Below are 18,195 nucleotides of genomic sequence, written 5' to 3'. Positions count from 1 at the left end.
TTTAAAGTACACACTGCTTTGGATTTCTATATCCACATGTCAACATGTCTGTAAACCTTAAAATGATTATATCTACTTCGTTCTGTCAACGGTTCTAAGGTTTTATAATTATAGGTATTGTATAGGTAAACACTCCATTCATTCTACAAACTAAGATGAGTAACCTGTTGATATTCCAACATCCAGAACAAGCAGACTAGCAATGTATCACCTGTTTCACCAACAGCTAAGCCATGAGAAGAAAGTTTATATGTAATAAGTTCAGACTTTTTGACAAGCAACACTCTGCTGGCAGTGCCAGATATAGTGCCAGCCTGGCACTATATCTGAGAGATTACCTCATTTTCTCCACCAGGTCAGGGGTAACATTTCTGTTAATCTGCACAAATGTCATCAGGCTCCTTCTCAGCTTATTATAATTTCTCAGCTGTAAATGGTAAAATGGTAAATGGACTGAACTTATATAGCGCTTTTCCTATCATTTTGACCACTCAAAGCGCTTTACACTAGAGTCACATTCACCCATTCGCACTCAAACACTCACACATTTCTACACCGATACGCAGATCGGTAGGCAATTTGGGGTTAAGTGCCTTGCCCAGGGGCACATCGACATGTGGCAGGAGGAAGCTGGAATCAAACCTGTGTCACCTTCTTTAACAAGCTTGGGGTTACTTCTCACACTGTCTGAAAATGTCAAGCGTATTTAGCCTATGACAATATAAACTGAAAAAAAAGTCTCTGCACACAGTGTCCAGAGCATCCCACACTCAGCGATTAGCTGTCTTTTTATAATGCAACAGCAGGTTCAGCGTGACCAATAAAATTCCACAGGCCTGCTGTGAGATTCCAGCTGATGCATATGGATAATTATTGAGTCATTGGATCCATTAATACCAAAAAATTTGGATCATTTTACTAAGTAAAATGTATCATGTTGATCTTAATAGACCAATAAAGTCCATACTTGAGTGGTCACATTACTAAAAGGGCATGATGCTGCCAATGAAAAGCTTGTGGATGGTGTTGTATGTTGCATGAGAAAAACTAAAACACACATGTAATAGAGATTTATCTGTCAGATTCTGTGTGGTACTGTGATGTCTGTTACAAATGTACTGCTAATAGTGATGCATAGCAATTTATCCTAGTTTTACATTCCTGATATTAATATATATTGCTGACATTCTCTTTTATGATCTTAATATAAATGATAGAAAGATGTTGACTTGATATGTTGGTATCAGTTTGAAAGAACAGTTATAAAGATTGTTCAGTGCCAACTGGAGAGTGATCGCTTTCCTAGAGATATCATTTCACGCTGTGGTAAAATGGGATTTACAAAGTGTCCTTGTAAGGAGTTATTAAGCATTCCAAACTTTAATCACCAAACAAAAAGGGGCGCCACATCTGTAATATCGCCTAGTGAGAGGAGCAGAAGCTAAAACACGTTTATCTGAGAAAAATCAACTGAGAGCTGAACGTAAGTATGATTTATTATTAATTCAGAAAAAAGTTATATGATCAGTAATTAAGTATAAACTTTTTTATAATTAGAAAACTGAAACAATGTTTTAATTAGTCCTTAAATAAATTACTCAGATTGTCAGAAAACTAGCAGAATTATTAAAACAAGACATAAATTGAAAAAACAGGGTTAACCATTCAGATTCGATAGTTCCAACTTGTTTTTGTCAAAGTAAATACTGCGTTTGTCGTTCAGTAGACTTATACAGGTAGATTTCATTGACATTATTGAAGAACATATTTATGTTACATGGAATTTTGTTCATGGCAAACTGAAGGAGTCATAATGTCAAATGCCAACATAACTGGCGGAGACATGATGTACTCTCAAACATTTTAATACATTCGATCATTTAAAGAGCAAAAATCCAAAGAAATAAAGCCTGACATGCTATAGTCAAGTCTATAACATAGTTTGAACTTCCTGAAAACACCCTTACTTATGATCAAAGATTACAAAAAAGAAAGTGACAGAGGAATGTGACCTTTACGAATGAGCAGGAGTCTGTGATCATTTTGTCAAACAGAATGTGTGACACATCAAAGACTTAATATACTTTTTCCAAAGCCATAGATGTTGAAGGACATTTGCAGCTTTTGAAAAATTACACTCTGTCTTTTTAAATCTAAAAAAAATTAGAACAAAAACATCACTGAGATAAATGTCTTTCCCAACTCTTTCTCTTTTGTCTTTTAATTAAAAAGTCTTGATTATCTGCTTATATCAGAATCATTGAACTAAGAAAATATTGACCCCTATACTTCTATTCTTCTGATTTACTGGAATTTGTGGAATGGCATTTTAAAATGGCAGTTTTATCATAAAACTTAATAAAATAAAGATTTATTTATTTTATGCTTCAAAAACGCACAGCGTTTATAGCTGTAGTATAACAAAAATCTACTAAAATATTTAGTAGGCTTCAACATCAATATTTTAATCATTAAAATATGATTTAAATGTCTTTTATTTTTAAATAAAGACACAAAACCTAACCTAAGGCATGAAAACACTTAACTACTTAACTGAAAATATGCCTCTTACTTGTCTGGTTGCTATGACATGCCTTGCTATGTTTGGTCCAAAAGCAGTTAAAATTGCTGGCAAGCAATGCACTAGGTGGGATTTCACATTCCTCATTTACAGTTTCCCAGTTTGTCTCCAACTGTCTCCACAAGTCACGCAGCGCTCATGGCTTCCCAATTGACCGACTGATGTCATATGGCAACATTTGCCACATGAGAAGCTTCAAGACAGTGTTTTTAACCTTTCTTGTGCCATGGCTCTGTTTTTAGGTGTTACACTGGCGTTATTTGAAGCCATGAGGGAAGAGTTGCTCAAGAATGATAAAAACTGTAATCTAGGCCTGTCGCGATAAATCAATTAATCGCACGATAAATTAAACTTATCGACCTCATTTTAGTTATCGGCTTTATCGTTTCTTCCTGCCTTTTATTCTTTCTGTTGATGACACTGAATGAGAAAAGGCTCAGCTCCGGTGCTCTCCACTGATCCTCCCTTCCTCATTTTATTAGTGTAATGTCCAGCGCACACGACACGAGTTGTCAGCCGACTGTCAGCCCATTTTCAAAACCTGAGCGACCACACATTAGCCGACAGAAATCCTAGGTATAATTGTTTGATTGGATTCAATCGTGCCGTGTGGTGTCCAGCCACATGGGCACCAAACAATGGCTACAAGTCCAGTTAACCAATTTTATAATCAGGCATTAATCAATGCTTTACTGGAATCTATCTGTTATGCATGTGGCTAGAGCAGTGGATGCGACTAAGGAGCAGATTTAGACTATAGAATTTGGTAAAAACTGTGAGCTTTGCTGAAGTAATTAAACACAAAAGTTCAAATCCATGCTGAGAGTGGAACTCCTTCAATCAGTGCTCCTCCGCAGCACTGATTGGCTAAGCAATGTGACGTGATCCTCTGCAGCAAGTGATGGCAAAGCGGGGCGCGTTACACAAGTGTGTCTTTACCTCCGCGGCAGAGGCTCCGCCGAACCCCTGAGACCAACTCATCAAACCCCTGGGGTTTGATCGAACTCAGGTTAAGAACCACTGGGCTAGAGTCAGCGTAAAGTCCTGACTGAATGAAAATTGTTATAACCTATTTATGTCACGTTATATATATATATATATATATATATATATAAATAAACCAATTCAGAACTATATGCAATAGTTAATAAATTAAAAGGAAACAAATAATGTAAATTAAAAAAATAGCCATATGAATAAATACAGACCACAATAAAACATAATATCACATCACAACTGCAGTTCAGTTTTCATAATCTTTCATTTTTTTCTACTTTAGCCAAAAGACATCAAGAATTGAGTCACAATCCACACACAAAAGCTACAATGAGTTCTAAAATTCCCCAAGAGCAACCAAAATCCTCGGGTGAGTTTAATTACTTGTCTTTGTAGCTGTTGTTGTTTGTGTGTTTTGTTTTCTGGACGGACATCTTCTTGGAGCAATTAGCATTGGTGCCTTGCAGCAAAAAGGCTGGGGGTTCTAATAAGGTGTTTCTACATGGAATTTCCATGTTTTCCCAAATGCATGTGTGGGTTCCTTTTTGGTACTCCAGCTGCTTCATCCAGTCCTAATAAGTCAAAGTGTTTTGATAAATTGTTTTTATAGGTATCAGTGTGTGTGTGTGTGTGTGTGTGTGTGTGTGTGTGTGGATGATTGTCAGCAAAACATCTGGAACAATTATGAGACAAAGGATTTCAAAATTGTGGAGATTCACAGGTTTATATAAATTTTGTGTACAAAAAAGTTTGGGAATTTATTCTGCATATTTATTAGATAACTGTGTGCTAAATATCACTAAATTATAGACATTAGACCTTTAAACAAATGCTTGTAAATGCAACACACCAGCCCCACTACTTCGCTCTGAAGACAATCCTGAGAACCCTCTCACTCCATTGGTAGCAAACTTGGAAAAAATAAAGTTGAAATGGAAGACTTTGAAGAAAATCCATTAGAATTACACCTGTGCCCTCCATGTCAGATTTGTGACATGAAGGAAGTCACAAATCTGAACTGGCATGCATGAGCAGAATAGGTGAGAAGTGAAAGTAATTCTCCTCTCGACACAATATTGTTCTCCTCTGGCTTATCCCACATGTAATTTTATGAGCTGCATCGGTGACTGTGTGTAAATATGAAAGTGGAACATCAGCTGCTTCACAAGGACATGTTTTTATTAGCTCATATGAAGGAACTGTTGTGTGGAAAGAGCTAATGATATACATGGCCTTCACTACCATTTCGGCAGATGTTAGTGCCACAAAATTAAATATTATCTGAAATTACGCACAATTTTTATGTACATGATAAACAGTATGTTCACACTTCAGGAATTAAAGTAATTAAGCAAACACTGTTGAAACAACTTTATCATTCACAACATTGTAAACAAGTATCAACACATAGAAGCTAATCCATCAATTCTAATATAATTCTAAATTGCTGAACCTAACATATATTGTATTGTTTCACACATCTAAATTTAAGATGTGTAAAATAAAACTATATAAAGAGTACAGACTTATCATTCCTTAAAAGCTACTAGCAAAAATTACAAAATTTGTAAAAAAAAAAAAAAATTCTGGAAAAACGGGAATATAACCAGAAATTAATGCTTTATGTAGTTAAGATAAAAAGAAAAGATGTGATGGTATACATTTTATGTAGGAAATGAAATGTACCATTCCATTTTGTCTTCAAGAAAGATTACTTCAAAGTGTCTTAAAGCAACTCACAGTAATTCTCAAGGCAAAAAGTGGTGGCTCGGAATGGTTAAGGACAGGAATATCTGCAAGAACAGCCAACACATTTTCTTACGGAAGATATCCTCAAGTTTTCTATCGCCTAAATCCAACAGTTCTTCTGGGAGCAATTGGTATGCAGAAGAAAACGAAAGACTGCTATCAGAACAGACGTGGATTTTGAGAGAATCAATGCTTAAGGAACAAGGTTACAAGAATCCTCCCTGCATTCAAATGATATAAGAACATAAACCTTCCTCCCTGGAGAGATGACACACAATTTGATGAATATTCAATGCATGTCCTAAAGCTGCAGTACGCCAGCTGGGGAAATAATTATGCCAAATGCATAGTCTATAAATGACTCATAGAGGACAAAGTGCAATAATAAATAAGCTGGACTTGACTGTATATTTATAAAAAAATAATCACTTGCTTATCCTAATTTGACTAATTTCCCATAAAATCATGTTCACAATATGTTTTTTTCTAAGTAAGCTCCTAGTAAGTTTGTATGATTTTTAAACAAAACAAGTGTGAAAACTTTTAGAGTCAAATAAGTCGCAGTCAGCAGAAGTTTGTTGGCAAGTTTGACACTTCACACAGCAGTGCTATATGGTAAGTAGATCATTGATCTATTCATGTAAAGCAGCAGTAAAGATACACTTAATGTGTTAGCTAGAGGGTAACAGGAGCAGTTCAGAGGTGATGCACTGAAACAGATGGTCTGCTGGTGTTTGTGTTTGCAGTAGCTTTTGGTTAAATCTTATGTTGTCTACTAAATCATCACACACATTTAAAACAAGACCGGAAAAATAATGAAAATATACTTTATTTGGGCAAAAATGTATACATTTGTGAATTTTTGGCTGATTTAGAGATAAAAAAATAATTTTAAGAACTAACAAATAAAATGGTATTACATCAAATAAATAAACATGATTTGTCACTATGTAGACAACTATAGGTATTGGCCAAAAAGGAAAGTCAACAGTGACCCCTGGTGTTATTCTGATGTTAAACTCCAGCCAGCACATAATGAGTATTGGTGTCTGTTGAATTTCTTTACATTTTATCTAGTGACAACTACAAATGTGAGTGTGTTTTATTGGACTTCCATTTGATAGAAAAGCACATAATAGTACTTAACTGGGCCAGGGAAAAATTGTGAATGAAATTTGTAAAATTATTTACAAAATGTATAGCTTAGATATGAATTCACTTTTGCACAATTGAAAACTTCTGCGACAGACTGGCGACCTGTCCAGGGTGACCCTGCCTCTCGCTCGAAACGTTCGCTGGAGATAGGCACCAGCAACCCTCCTGACCCCGCTAGGGTAAAAGGTGTACAGAAAATGGATGGATGGATGGATGGATGGATGGATGGATGGATGGATGGATGGATGGATGGATGGATGGATGGATGGATGGATAATTGTAAACTTAACTACACACAGTCATCCACCTAAAATTAGAGTCATGCAGAGAGAGCATTAATCAGTATGTAGAGGAAGGTGCACTGGTCATATGATGGTTGTGGAAGTATCATACTCTTTTCTTTAAAAACAATTTGAACAACAGTTTCCCTAATATTTTAAAATTATGTGCAACTTGTTTGGATCCATTACTTAAAATATTAAACTTTGTTAAAGTTTGAAGATATATGACAAAAGGTGAAAACATTTTAGGGGTAATAAATTAGAAACGAATGTTTTCACTGTAGAGTTTACGCCAGATTATATAGAGATTAATGTTGCTGCTTAAATAGATGAAAATGAGGTTTCGGTTTATGGTTAACATTAGAAATTTTAAGTTAATCTTATGTTCAACCTTCTAATTTCAAAAGTTTAGTTTTATACATATTGTAAATAACCCCAAATTAAGTACATTCTTTACCTCACTCTGGGATGCTTTGGAAATATCTGCATGCTGCTTTCAGTTGTTTTACCAGCATATTATTTCACTTGGTTGTATATTATTCAAATATACAACAATGATTCTTCCATATTAAATATATTTTCCTTAAATCCCAACAGTGGCCATCAAGAAAAGGTCCCGAGTCCCTGGGGTTACGATAACTCAGTTTGTAGAGCACCTTCCTGCAGGAAAATCTACACCAGATTTTGCCAGGAAACCAATGACTACAACTGTTCAAGAGGGTAAAGTAACATACTGCACAATATACAAAAAATTAAAATAAAATGGTCAAATGCCACTTTTGCACTTTCCCGTTCCGTCATTGTTTTAACTTTCTTCAGGTAAAAAAGCCTTTTTTAAAGCTATGGTTAGTGGCGAGCCACCACCAACTGTTACATGGGTTCGCAACAAGGGTGAAATGGATGATCAAGAAAAGTACAGTACCAGATATGACGAACGAGCTCGAGAACATGTTCTTGAGGTAAATACAATATATATATATATATTATATTTATTTTTTTTTTTTTTGCCAACACATCAAATCCAAAATGTGTGGTACTCTGAGATTTTAGCAAAACAAACAAAAGACAATATTTAAAAGTCTGAATATTAATTTCCAAAACATGGCTTGAAGTAAAAGTTGGGGGGGAAAAAAAAGATGGCTATATTTTTTTCCTGGAGAAGAAATTCCCTTGTAAATCTACAATGCTCGTATTTTTCCAACCTAGGGTAGTACCTGAATGGCTCAAATATATAATCACATTAGCAACAGGAAAAGGAAAATTAAATAATATTTCCTTAAAAATACAGATTTACTTTGAAATTCATGGTTTTTATCTTTACATCATAGGTTGTAGAAAATCTGGATAATATTAAACAAATTGAAGTGAAACTGTCTGGAAGAGCTGAATTTAGCTTTGATATGAAACTACGAGATCCCAACAGTGAAGTTAATTTATACAAGGTGAATTAAAATGTCATATTTAAGCACAAACATAACAAAAAAAAAGCAGTTAAGACTTTGCCTAAGAACATGTAATACAGCTATAAAGTGTGATTGTTTTGGGAGCAAAAAGGGTATTTTCTTGCAGCTCTACTGAAATGTTATCTTTATTGTCACTTTGTCAGATAGTAAATGTTAAACCTGAACAAGCGGACAATTATAAGTGCTTTGCAACAAATGAGTATGGACAAGCAGCCTGTGCAGTCACCCTGAATGTTGTTGAAGGTATGAGTTCATATTTTCATAAGACAAAATAATTTTACTTCACCACAGCTAGTTATTTGTCCCGTTTGCTGCTTGTGTTTCTTCAACAGGCTTCAAGAAGAAACCACAGAATGGTAGGAAATGCAAATACTAATTAAGAAAATGCATCTTTTTTGTCTGTCAAGCAATAAAAACTGAATGATATATATTTTACTTACTTAAATCAACTTTTCCCCCCCAATTTTTTTATTTTATTTTTTTTGCTTTTTTAGCAAATGTGTCAAATGGGCAGGCCACACAAGATTTCAGATCTATGCTTAAGAAAACGTAAGTTCACCTTGAGTTTAAGAATTATCAGTCATTTAAAACTATAAAACCTAAAGGAAGATATTTACTTTTATCTCTTTTCAGAACTGTGGTCACCAAGAAAAAACAACTTCCTCAACAAAAGGAGGGAGAAATTGATCCTAAACTCTTAGAACTGCTTCTGAGTGCACCAAAGAAAGACTATGAAAGAATCTGTTTGGAGTTTGGTGTTACTGACTTCCGCTGGTTACTGAAGGAACTCAAACAGATAAAAAAGGAGAGGGAAGATGAGCAATCAAAGGTGCTGACTGATATTAATGACTGTACAAATAGTGAGAATACATTTTCAACCAACAAAACATATTTTTTTTGACAAATCAATTTGTATTTTGATTTTAGTCATTTCTTTTTTTGCATGAGGCTTTTATGCCCTGCAGCTAAAACAGGGCATAATTATATATTAAAAGGCATACGTTCAATACTATAAGTTGCCAAAAGTAAGCAACTCTGCAGTCGTATTATTATTAATGTATGGTTTTTTATCTTTACATCATAGGTTGTAGAAAATCTGGATAATATTAAACAAATTGAAGTGAAATCGTCTGGAAGAGCTGAATTTAGCTTTGATATGAAACTACGAGATCCCAACAGTGAAGTTAATTTATACAAGGTGAATTAAAATGTCATATTTAAGCACAAACATAACATCTGAATGATCAAAAAATCTTCAATAAACAAAATAAAAATCTTATTTTTGACAAGGATGGGACCTTGATTCCATATGATGATGACAAAAACTCAAAGCACAGTCTTCAGAAAACTGGAATAAACTACCTTTTCAGCATCAAAGACCCTCAGCGAGAGGACGCTGGATTTTATCAAGTTGATGTTGAAGAGACCAATGTTCTTACAACAGACTTTCAAGGTAAGCCCTAATTATTACACTTAAAATCAACATAGCTATATTGGGAATTTATTAGAAATAAAGCATTGTGCCTTTTTCCACCTCTCCTAGTACCCGATGTGGAGTTTGTAGCAAAAATCAAGGACAGTAAAGTCACTGAGAACGAAGATGCAATCTTTCAGTGCGTTTTGTCAACACCTCTCAACAAAATAACTTGGTCAAAAGAGGATGCGTCACTGGAACATGGTGGTAAATATGAGATCACCATCTCAGAGGACAAACTTACTCATACCCTGAGAATAAAAGATTGCCAAATGGCAGATAAGGGAGCATATTATGCCCTTGCTGGCATAACCTCCAGTAGCGCCTCACTCACAATCCAAGGTACATAGTCCTTTTTTACTAAAACATATTAGTATTTGTCTATAATCAAATATAAGTTAAACCTAATCTTTATCCAGGGTCTGCAAAAATTGCTTCATCTTGTCATTTCTGATTTTTTTTCTTATCTTGCATGTGTGCCAACTATCATTCAGCTGATTCAAGTGGGCGTAAGGGCACCAAAGCCAGTGATAAGTCTAAGCTGATCTCAGAAGAGCAGGATAAGTTTCCAAAAGAAAATACTGAAATGGACACAGCAAAGCAAACAAAGGCTGAAAATGATGGTGCAGACAAAGATGCACAAGAAAAAGTAGAAGATGGCAAAGAAGGAAGAGTAGGAGGGGAAGATGGAGATGGTAATGGTGGAGATGGTAATGGTGAAGGTATATGTGATGGAACAGGAAAAGGAAACGATGGAGACGAGAATGATGAAGATGGCAAAAATAAAAACCTACTAGATGATAAAAGCACAACAGATGATGGCAATGACAAGACAAAGAAGCAATCCAGAGCTGCTCTTTTGGTTTCTGACTCTGCCATAGGTAAAACTTTGATCAAATAATGAAAATTAATTCACATGTTCATACAAATGTGCAAGCTCCGAAATATATCACCGACAGTGATATATGTACAATTATCACAGCTATGGACTAAAAGAAACCAGTTAGATGGAAAAATGATCAACTGTTTTAACTGTAATAAAAACTGTTAGGATAAATATCAACATCTTCCTAAAATGATGGGCTAAGTCTTTTTTTTTTTGCCAAATTAATCTTTTGGCCAAAGAAATTCCTTACACATTATTTTACAAAAGTTACAATACTTTAATAGGTCCAGGGTGTACATTATTTCAGTTCTAGAGTCCATCTATTCATCCTTTATAATATACATTTGTAAGATTAAATGTTTCACTTAGTCAGAAATCTTTTGATCAAATTAGCAAAAAAGTGATTTGTAAGAAAATGTTATGGCTTAAAACAGTAAGAAAAGTGTACCTAGCTGCAAAGAAGCCTGAAAAATTGGCCTAAGTATTTAGGTCTGAAAATGTTAAGATTGTGAGTAATCAGTTTTCATATGATGTTAAAGAGAGCAGAGGTTGTCTTAACACTTTTTTCCTGTCATTGTACCATTGTCAAAATGCAGACCGAGGAGTTCAGTTTGTCAGAGGTCTGTCAGATATAAATGCCAAAGTTGGTGAACGAGCAGAGCTGTCCTGCAAACTAAACAGTGAAACCTCTGAAGGACGCTGGTATAAAAATGGAAAGCTGGTAAATCAAAAAAAGAATTGTACAGTACAGCTACAATGAAACCTTTTAATAATTTACACAAAAATGTCTTACGATTTTTCAAATTCTTGGTATGCTTTTTTTATCTGATAAGCTGACAGAGGAAGATGGCGTAAAGATAATCAAAGATGGCGCCTGTCACATATTAATGATTGAATGCTGCAAAAAAGACGACACTGCCGTGTATCGCTTTGAAGCTGAAGGACGCAAATCAGAGGCAACGCTGAATATCCAAGGTCAGAATAATAACAATTTTGAAATCAGATTTTAATGGCAACTTTGTCAAACAAAATGCTTGTTTTTCCTTTCACACTACAGACCCACCAAGACTCGACCCTGATGCTCTAGGTGAATTTACAAATCCAGTGATTGTTAGGGTAGGTGACAATGCCGAGTGGAAGCTGCCTTTCTCAGGTGGAGCACCAATGAACATACAGTGGTACAAGAATGACAACAAGCTTCTGCCTGCAGTCAATGTGAAAATTGACACTTCAGATACTGAGAGTCAACTGCGCCTTACCAAATGTCAAAGAAAAGATACTGGAGAAGTCAAAATCAAAATAAAAAATGAGTTTGGCGTCATAGAAGCTGTGTCAAGGCTTATAGTACTTGGTAGGTTTACATTGACAAAAGAATAGATCAACTCTTTATCCTTAGCAAACCATAAACTTCACCCATTTTGCCAACAGACAAACCAACACCCCCACAAGACCCTGTTGAGATAACAGAGAGTGCGGTTACTTCTGTTGAATTCAAATGGAAACCACCAAAAGACAGCGGTGGATGTCCAGTTACCAATTATATCATAGAACGGCAACAAGTGGGACGAAATAAATGGACAAATCTGGGAGAGATCCCTTGCATCCCTAGCTACAAGGACACTGATGTGGACCCTGGCAGAAGATACTGTTACAGGATTAGAGCCAAGAATGCTGAAGGCATCAGTGATTACCTGCAGACAGGGGACATACCAGCTGGTGTATTACGTAAGTCTTCCAACAGAGCCAAATTTATATCTGTAAAAAAGTGTGATATATTGTGGCTAAAAGTGCAGGGTGCTCAACCTTTGACAAACTGATAAGACTTTAGACATATTAACAAGACAAGTGTAAAATGATCACAGATTGTAAATGGTCATGGGCGGAAATCCCAGGGGGTTCGGACTCCCCCCAATCTTGGAAAAGTCTCAAAAAAATCATAAATGAAACTTTTGTATTTAAACAACATCAATATGAAAAGGCAAAAGAAACAAAGAACATAGTTAATCTGCCATTCATCTAAGAAAGACATAAGAGTGATTTTTTAAGTCCACACCACCACTGTCGGAACAATGGTTCAGTCCAAAGTTTGGGAGGAGCAACAACAGTCCTGCAAAGGACACCGGCTCCGTTAGAGCCACAGAGGAGGTGAGCTAGCTGTGGCTCTCCAGCACAAACAAAAAAAACCTCCAGTAAGTAAACACTTACAGCAAAAGACATGCAACACCTTTTATTTACGTTCACTGCTTAATAGAAATAAATACATTAACAATAAAAATCAGACTGCAATTTGTCACTTTGGCTGAATCATGATAAACAGCCTTGTTATGCCTTGGAAATCAAAATTAGCAAACTGGCTACATTTCTTTGATAGACTTAAGCTTTTTTGTCAAAGATAGCAAATATTTAAATCATATTTAGCTCTTAAACTCTTATGTTAATGAGAAGAGTTTGAAACGGGAGGGAGCAGCTGAGCATTACCACCAGCCGACAGCTCAGTGTGGTAGCCGAGAGCAGACAAGAAATAGAGCAGATAGAAAAACAGAAAGGTATGCCTTTATTTCTTACCATCTTCAACGTAAAACCACAAAAGTTAAAAATAAGTAAATAAATTTAAAATAAAATTTTCCATAAAAATCCTGGTTCTTTGAGCTTTAACATTAAGTTATGATACTTCCCAGATATTCATTAATTCTTGGTTGTCAGTCAGTCAGGAAATGGCAAAACCAAAAAAGATTTAAAAAGAAAGCAACTTAGCAAGTTATGATTTAAATAACACATAACTTGTATTGACAGCCACTACAAAAAAAAAAATATATATATATATATATATATATATATATATATATATATATATATATATTTAGAGCCTTAGGTTTTTGTAAAGTTGTAGCACAGATTAGATCAGTGACGCTAAACCAAACTCATATCTAAACTTCCATGAGTCTCAACAATTTGTTTCATGAAAAAGACATGTGCATTGCCACTTACTAGTCAGTTTTGGTCTTGCAGCATGAACACATTAAAAACTTTTCAAACCACATTTTACATTATATTTCACTGTAACTTTGCCGACACCCCCAAAATTGCTCTTAAGAAATTTCCCTGTTTATTATCCCCCCAATAATGAAATGGGATTTCCTCCCTTTCAAATGGTCTAATGCTCTAATGCATAATCATGGAAATCACTTGCTATGCTCATACCAAGACTTCCACAAAAAATAAACTAAATATAAAAATATATTCTTTATGCAACAGGTTACCCTGGATCACCAACGGCACCCAAAGTGGTGAGTGCCTTCAAAGACTGTATCAACCTGTCATGGTGTCCACCCTGTGACACAGGGGGAACCAAAATTATTGGGTACAACTTGGAGAAGAACAAGACAGGCACAAATTACTGGAGCCTTGTAAATCAAAATGTGCCAATTACAGGTACGACGCAAGCTACAACAGTTTAAAGAGAGATGTTTTTTTAGCAGAATGCGGCATATGCCGAATTGAATTGTGAGTGACATAATAGCAGCTTTTTCCTTCCTTCTCAGATACAAAGTATGCAGTGAAAGATGTTTTTGAGGGTGCAGAATATCGATTTAGAGTTTCTGCCATCAACCTATCTGGTGCTGGAGAACCCAGTATTCCATGTGAGGCAGTTATTGCAAGAAATCCCAAGAGTAAGTCAGCCACAAATTACAACTGAATTGTATTAAAGTCTTTTTACACACAGAAGATATAAAAATCTTAAAAGGGAATACAGTTAAACTTTTTTTTTTTTTTTTTTGCTTTTGTGTGCTTTCAGAACCTCCAGGCAAAGTGATAGACCTTAAAATAACATCTTCCAGCTACACTACATTTTCACTGGCTTGGACTAAACCAAAGGAAGTGAAAGGGGTAGAAGATGAAGCCCAGGGTTACTATGTGGAAATCAGACCAATAGAGAGCCTTGAATGGACCTGCTGCAATGCCACTCCAATTAGCTTAACTTCCTACACTGTGCTGGGCCTCAAGGCAATGGCTTCATACTGGGTGAGAGTAATTGCCACAAATTATGGTGGAAATGGGGAACCTCAAGGATTTGATAGCTACATCATTGCCATGCCACCTCCTGGTAAGAAATTTAGTTTAAGTCTATTAACACCACAAGATTTTTTTTTTTTTTTCATTTTTCAGGCATTATGTAATATCTTCACCAAAATATTCTTGTTAGTTTTTCTTAATTAACTTATAATCATGCAACATGTCACCAAATCAGTTTTCTTGTCTTTGTGTAGTGCAATTTTGCAGTTTCAAAGTTGGAATAGTGAATAGTGGCAATTAATGATGGAATATGCTGACAACAATAAAATTATAATTGTCCAAAACAAACAAACAAAAACTACAAAGACATAACTAAAACCAACATAGCATTTTGCAACTATTAAAGTAATTTGTTTTGGTTGATTTCCAGCAAAACAATTCTAGCTTTGTGTTGCATAGCTTCTTACTGTGTGAGGAGCTGAAGAAAAGGCTTCAGCTTTTTCTGAATTCAGTCGTACTACACTGTGGATGAGTCATCAGGAAGCACTAGACCAATAAAATGTGTTCAGTAAATTTTACCACAGTACAGGATATGGATCTGATTTATGAACACGTTTTGCACACACCATTTTTCCCTATCATACTGCCTTGGCAGTACAAAATAAATGTCGCAATATTAACCTGCTATCTTGCAAAAACAATGAAATTAAACTTAGATTTTTTTAAATCTAACACACAGTGAGACCAAAGTTCAAGGACCGCAACATGAAGACCTTGATGGTGGTGAAATCTGGAAACACTATCCGAGTCAACATCAACTTTGAGGTATAAAACCTTCTACCATAGATCGTGTGAAAATGTGCCTCATCCAATATTTTTGGTGATTATTTTGTTTGTATCATCTACAGGCTTCTCCGATGCCTGACATTTCTTGGGTAAAGGACGGAATTCCTTTGCTCAAACATGTGACTATAACCAGTTCAGATAGAGGATCTCAGTTGTTAATTCCCACATCTGAAAGATCAGATAGTGGCATCTACATGATCACTGTCAAGAACATTGTTGGCCAGGAAAGCTTCAGTGTTGAAATCAGAGTTACAGGTAAAATTCCAGCATTTAGATATGGCTGTACATCTGAAACAGAGCAAAGCTTACAAAGAAATCAACAATAAGAGCAAATGTTCTCTGTTGAAGTGAAAAAACATCGATTTAAAATGTCTTAACAGTATACGCATCTGCGCAAAAATATTGGTCCTACATAGGGATAAAAATCCAGATGAAGTCTGTAAAGCCAATTAAATGCATAATAAAGGATCCCATCCTGCTGCCAAGAACTACAGAAACCACAAGACACTTCTAACAATTTTGTCCATACATTAGAATGTAGTTGGAGTTTTTGTTGCCAAATCAGTTGTATGTAGTTATAAGTAGGATTTTACAGAACTTTCATGTAGTGTTTTAGAATTATCAAACAATGCAGGTATAATGCATTGGTTTCAGATGCATTATACCTGCACATATTACTGTCATTCAGTAATAAGGTCAAAACCATAATTTCAGGGCATCATAACATGATGTGATTTCTTTAATTTAAAACAAAAGAGGAACTATTATTCCTTCTGATGCTAATATTACATGCATTATTACATTTAGACTATGTTATTTCTAAGATGTTCAATTGTCTTTTTGATTTTGATCTATAGACTTTGGTAAAACATCCACAAAATTTAGTGGTGGATTTTCTGCTTTTTGTGCCAAATATTACACCATTTATTTTCTATGCTTTTTATAGATCAGCACAAGCATGATGAAGGCTATGTACTAATTTAGCCATCTTGGGTTACAGACATGCTAACTGTAGTTTTAAAAACAGTGTAAGCTTAAAACATACTTTCTCTACATTCAAGGGGAAAAAAATAAAATAAAATCAGTCACTGCAGCATTTTTCTGGCATCTTATTAACCAAATTTTAAACCTCAGGACATTTCTGACAAGAAAAAAAATATGATCAGGGAATAAACCTTTCAAAAACCTTTCATACTGGTAGCCAATTCACCTTTGAAGACTAAAGTCCAAAATTTAAAGGGGGATTAATCAGCCTTTCTATCTGTGTCCTGGTTTTCTTTTAGATGACCCCAAGCCTCCAGGCCCTGTAGAGCTGGATGAGAACATACCAGGAACAGTGACTCTATGCTGGGCTCCTTCTCCAGATGAGAAAAGAGATGACAGACTACACTATCTGGTGTCCAAGAGGGACTCCTTCAAGCGCACTTGGAGGACAGCAGCTGACAACCTTTTTAACAACAAGTTCACAGTTGTCAACATTATGCCTGGGCGGGAGTACTACTTCAGAGTGTTTGCGAAAAACGACATGGGCCTGTCACCACCATCTGAGTCCCCAGTGTTTGCTTTAAAAAAGGAAAAAGGTTTGTGTGAATTTTGAGACAATTTAAAAGGGACAACAAAGGAACACAAAAAGAATTCACGAAAAGAAATGCATATATACATTTGCAATTCTAGTAATAGAAGTTATCCTTTAGTAATGTGTGTTGGTAACATTTAATTTGTAAAATATATTTGCTTTAGAAGCAAAGCATGATTTTTACAACCAACTCACTAAATTTGGTGCAAAGAAAGTAACAGAAAGGACTCAGCATCATACATGGCCTTATATGAAACAGATTACTGTTACAGCAGTCAAGACAAATATTTATGTAGGCATATCGTAAATAACTTGAGCAAATGCAGCATCTACTGAAATCATCTAAACGTTGACCATGTCTCATCATTTTACAGTTTATGTTGACTTGCAGTAACATTAACGAATTTATCCTTCAGGAAAGTTCAAAGTTGACATGCCCCAGATGAAAGCCCTGGATTTTGAGTCACCTCCATCATTCATTATCCCCTTAAAGAGACGCACAGCTCCTGAAGGATATGAATGCCACATGAGCTGTGCAGTAAAAGGTGACCCAGCGCCACGTGTAACTTGGTATTACAACAACATCAGCCTCAACACAAACACAAACTACCACATTACAAATGTATGTGGAGTTTGCTCATTGCTAATACTACGAGTGGGACCCAAAGACCATGGGGAATACAGAGTTATCATTGAGAACAAACTAGGGAACGCGGAGTCCTCCATGACACTAAATGTTAGAGGTAAGCTATAAAAAATTGTTTAAGATCCATGAAATGGAGAAATGTACCAAGATGTCACGATGAAACATTTGAGTGTGTGCTGCAAATGAAACATGATGAAGATAAAAATGTGTTTCTTTACAGAATGAAGTGGACTAGTAACATCAAGAATCAGTCAGAACCATGAGATTCCTCACTGCATTTCCAATCAATAATGGAAACTTATATATGGATTTTAAACTGCCACCCTTTTCAATAAAGTGATCCACCAAACTCATATGAATCTTTCTGTTTATCAAAGATTTGAAAATTGTAATAAAAAAGTTGTGTTTGTTCCTTGTTTTGTCAAACATATTAATGTTGCCATGGTATATTTGCAACCTGCCTCTCCATGCATATACAATATGAAATGTGTTTTAAGGGTTCAGAACGCAATAGTTGTTTTAGATGTT

At 35.5% G+C, this 18,195-nt stretch overlaps 1 protein-coding gene and 1 long non-coding RNA gene across 3 annotated transcripts in view; one reads left to right on the top strand and one right to left on the bottom strand.

Annotated features, from left to right (window-relative positions):
- The window catches only part of LOC103464720 (uncharacterized), a 217,634-nt gene that overhangs the window by 197,004 nt on the left and 2,435 nt on the right, over positions 1-18,195 (bottom strand). The window lies entirely within an intron of this gene.
- Positions 1,372-18,020, top strand: LOC103464716 (immunoglobulin-like and fibronectin type III domain-containing protein 1). The gene is made up of 24 exons (XM_008409013.3): positions 1,372-1,483; positions 3,861-3,947; positions 7,360-7,482; positions 7,582-7,721; positions 8,369-8,468; positions 8,558-8,581; positions 8,720-8,774; positions 8,859-9,054; positions 9,310-9,423; positions 9,516-9,678; positions 9,769-10,041; positions 10,194-10,580; positions 11,182-11,306; positions 11,419-11,560; positions 11,643-11,936; positions 12,014-12,310; positions 13,841-14,017; positions 14,128-14,256; positions 14,382-14,690; positions 15,339-15,424; positions 15,508-15,700; positions 16,729-17,025; positions 17,438-17,764; positions 17,888-18,020. Exons 2-24 carry the CDS (start codon positions 3,908-3,910, stop codon positions 17,890-17,892), a joined length of 3,996 nt encoding a protein of 1,331 aa, XP_008407235.2. The 5' UTR covers positions 1,372-1,483; positions 3,861-3,907; the 3' UTR covers positions 17,893-18,020.

The sequence above is a fragment of the Poecilia reticulata genome, chromosome 5 (genome assembly GCF_904066995.2).
Source record: "Poecilia reticulata chromosome 5, P_reticulata-male-v2, whole genome shotgun sequence".
Lineage (NCBI taxonomy): Eukaryota > Metazoa > Chordata > Actinopteri > Cyprinodontiformes > Poeciliidae > Poecilia > Poecilia reticulata.
The sequence above is the reverse complement of the archived record's forward strand: the minus strand, read 5'-3'. Positions and strand labels throughout refer to the sequence as shown.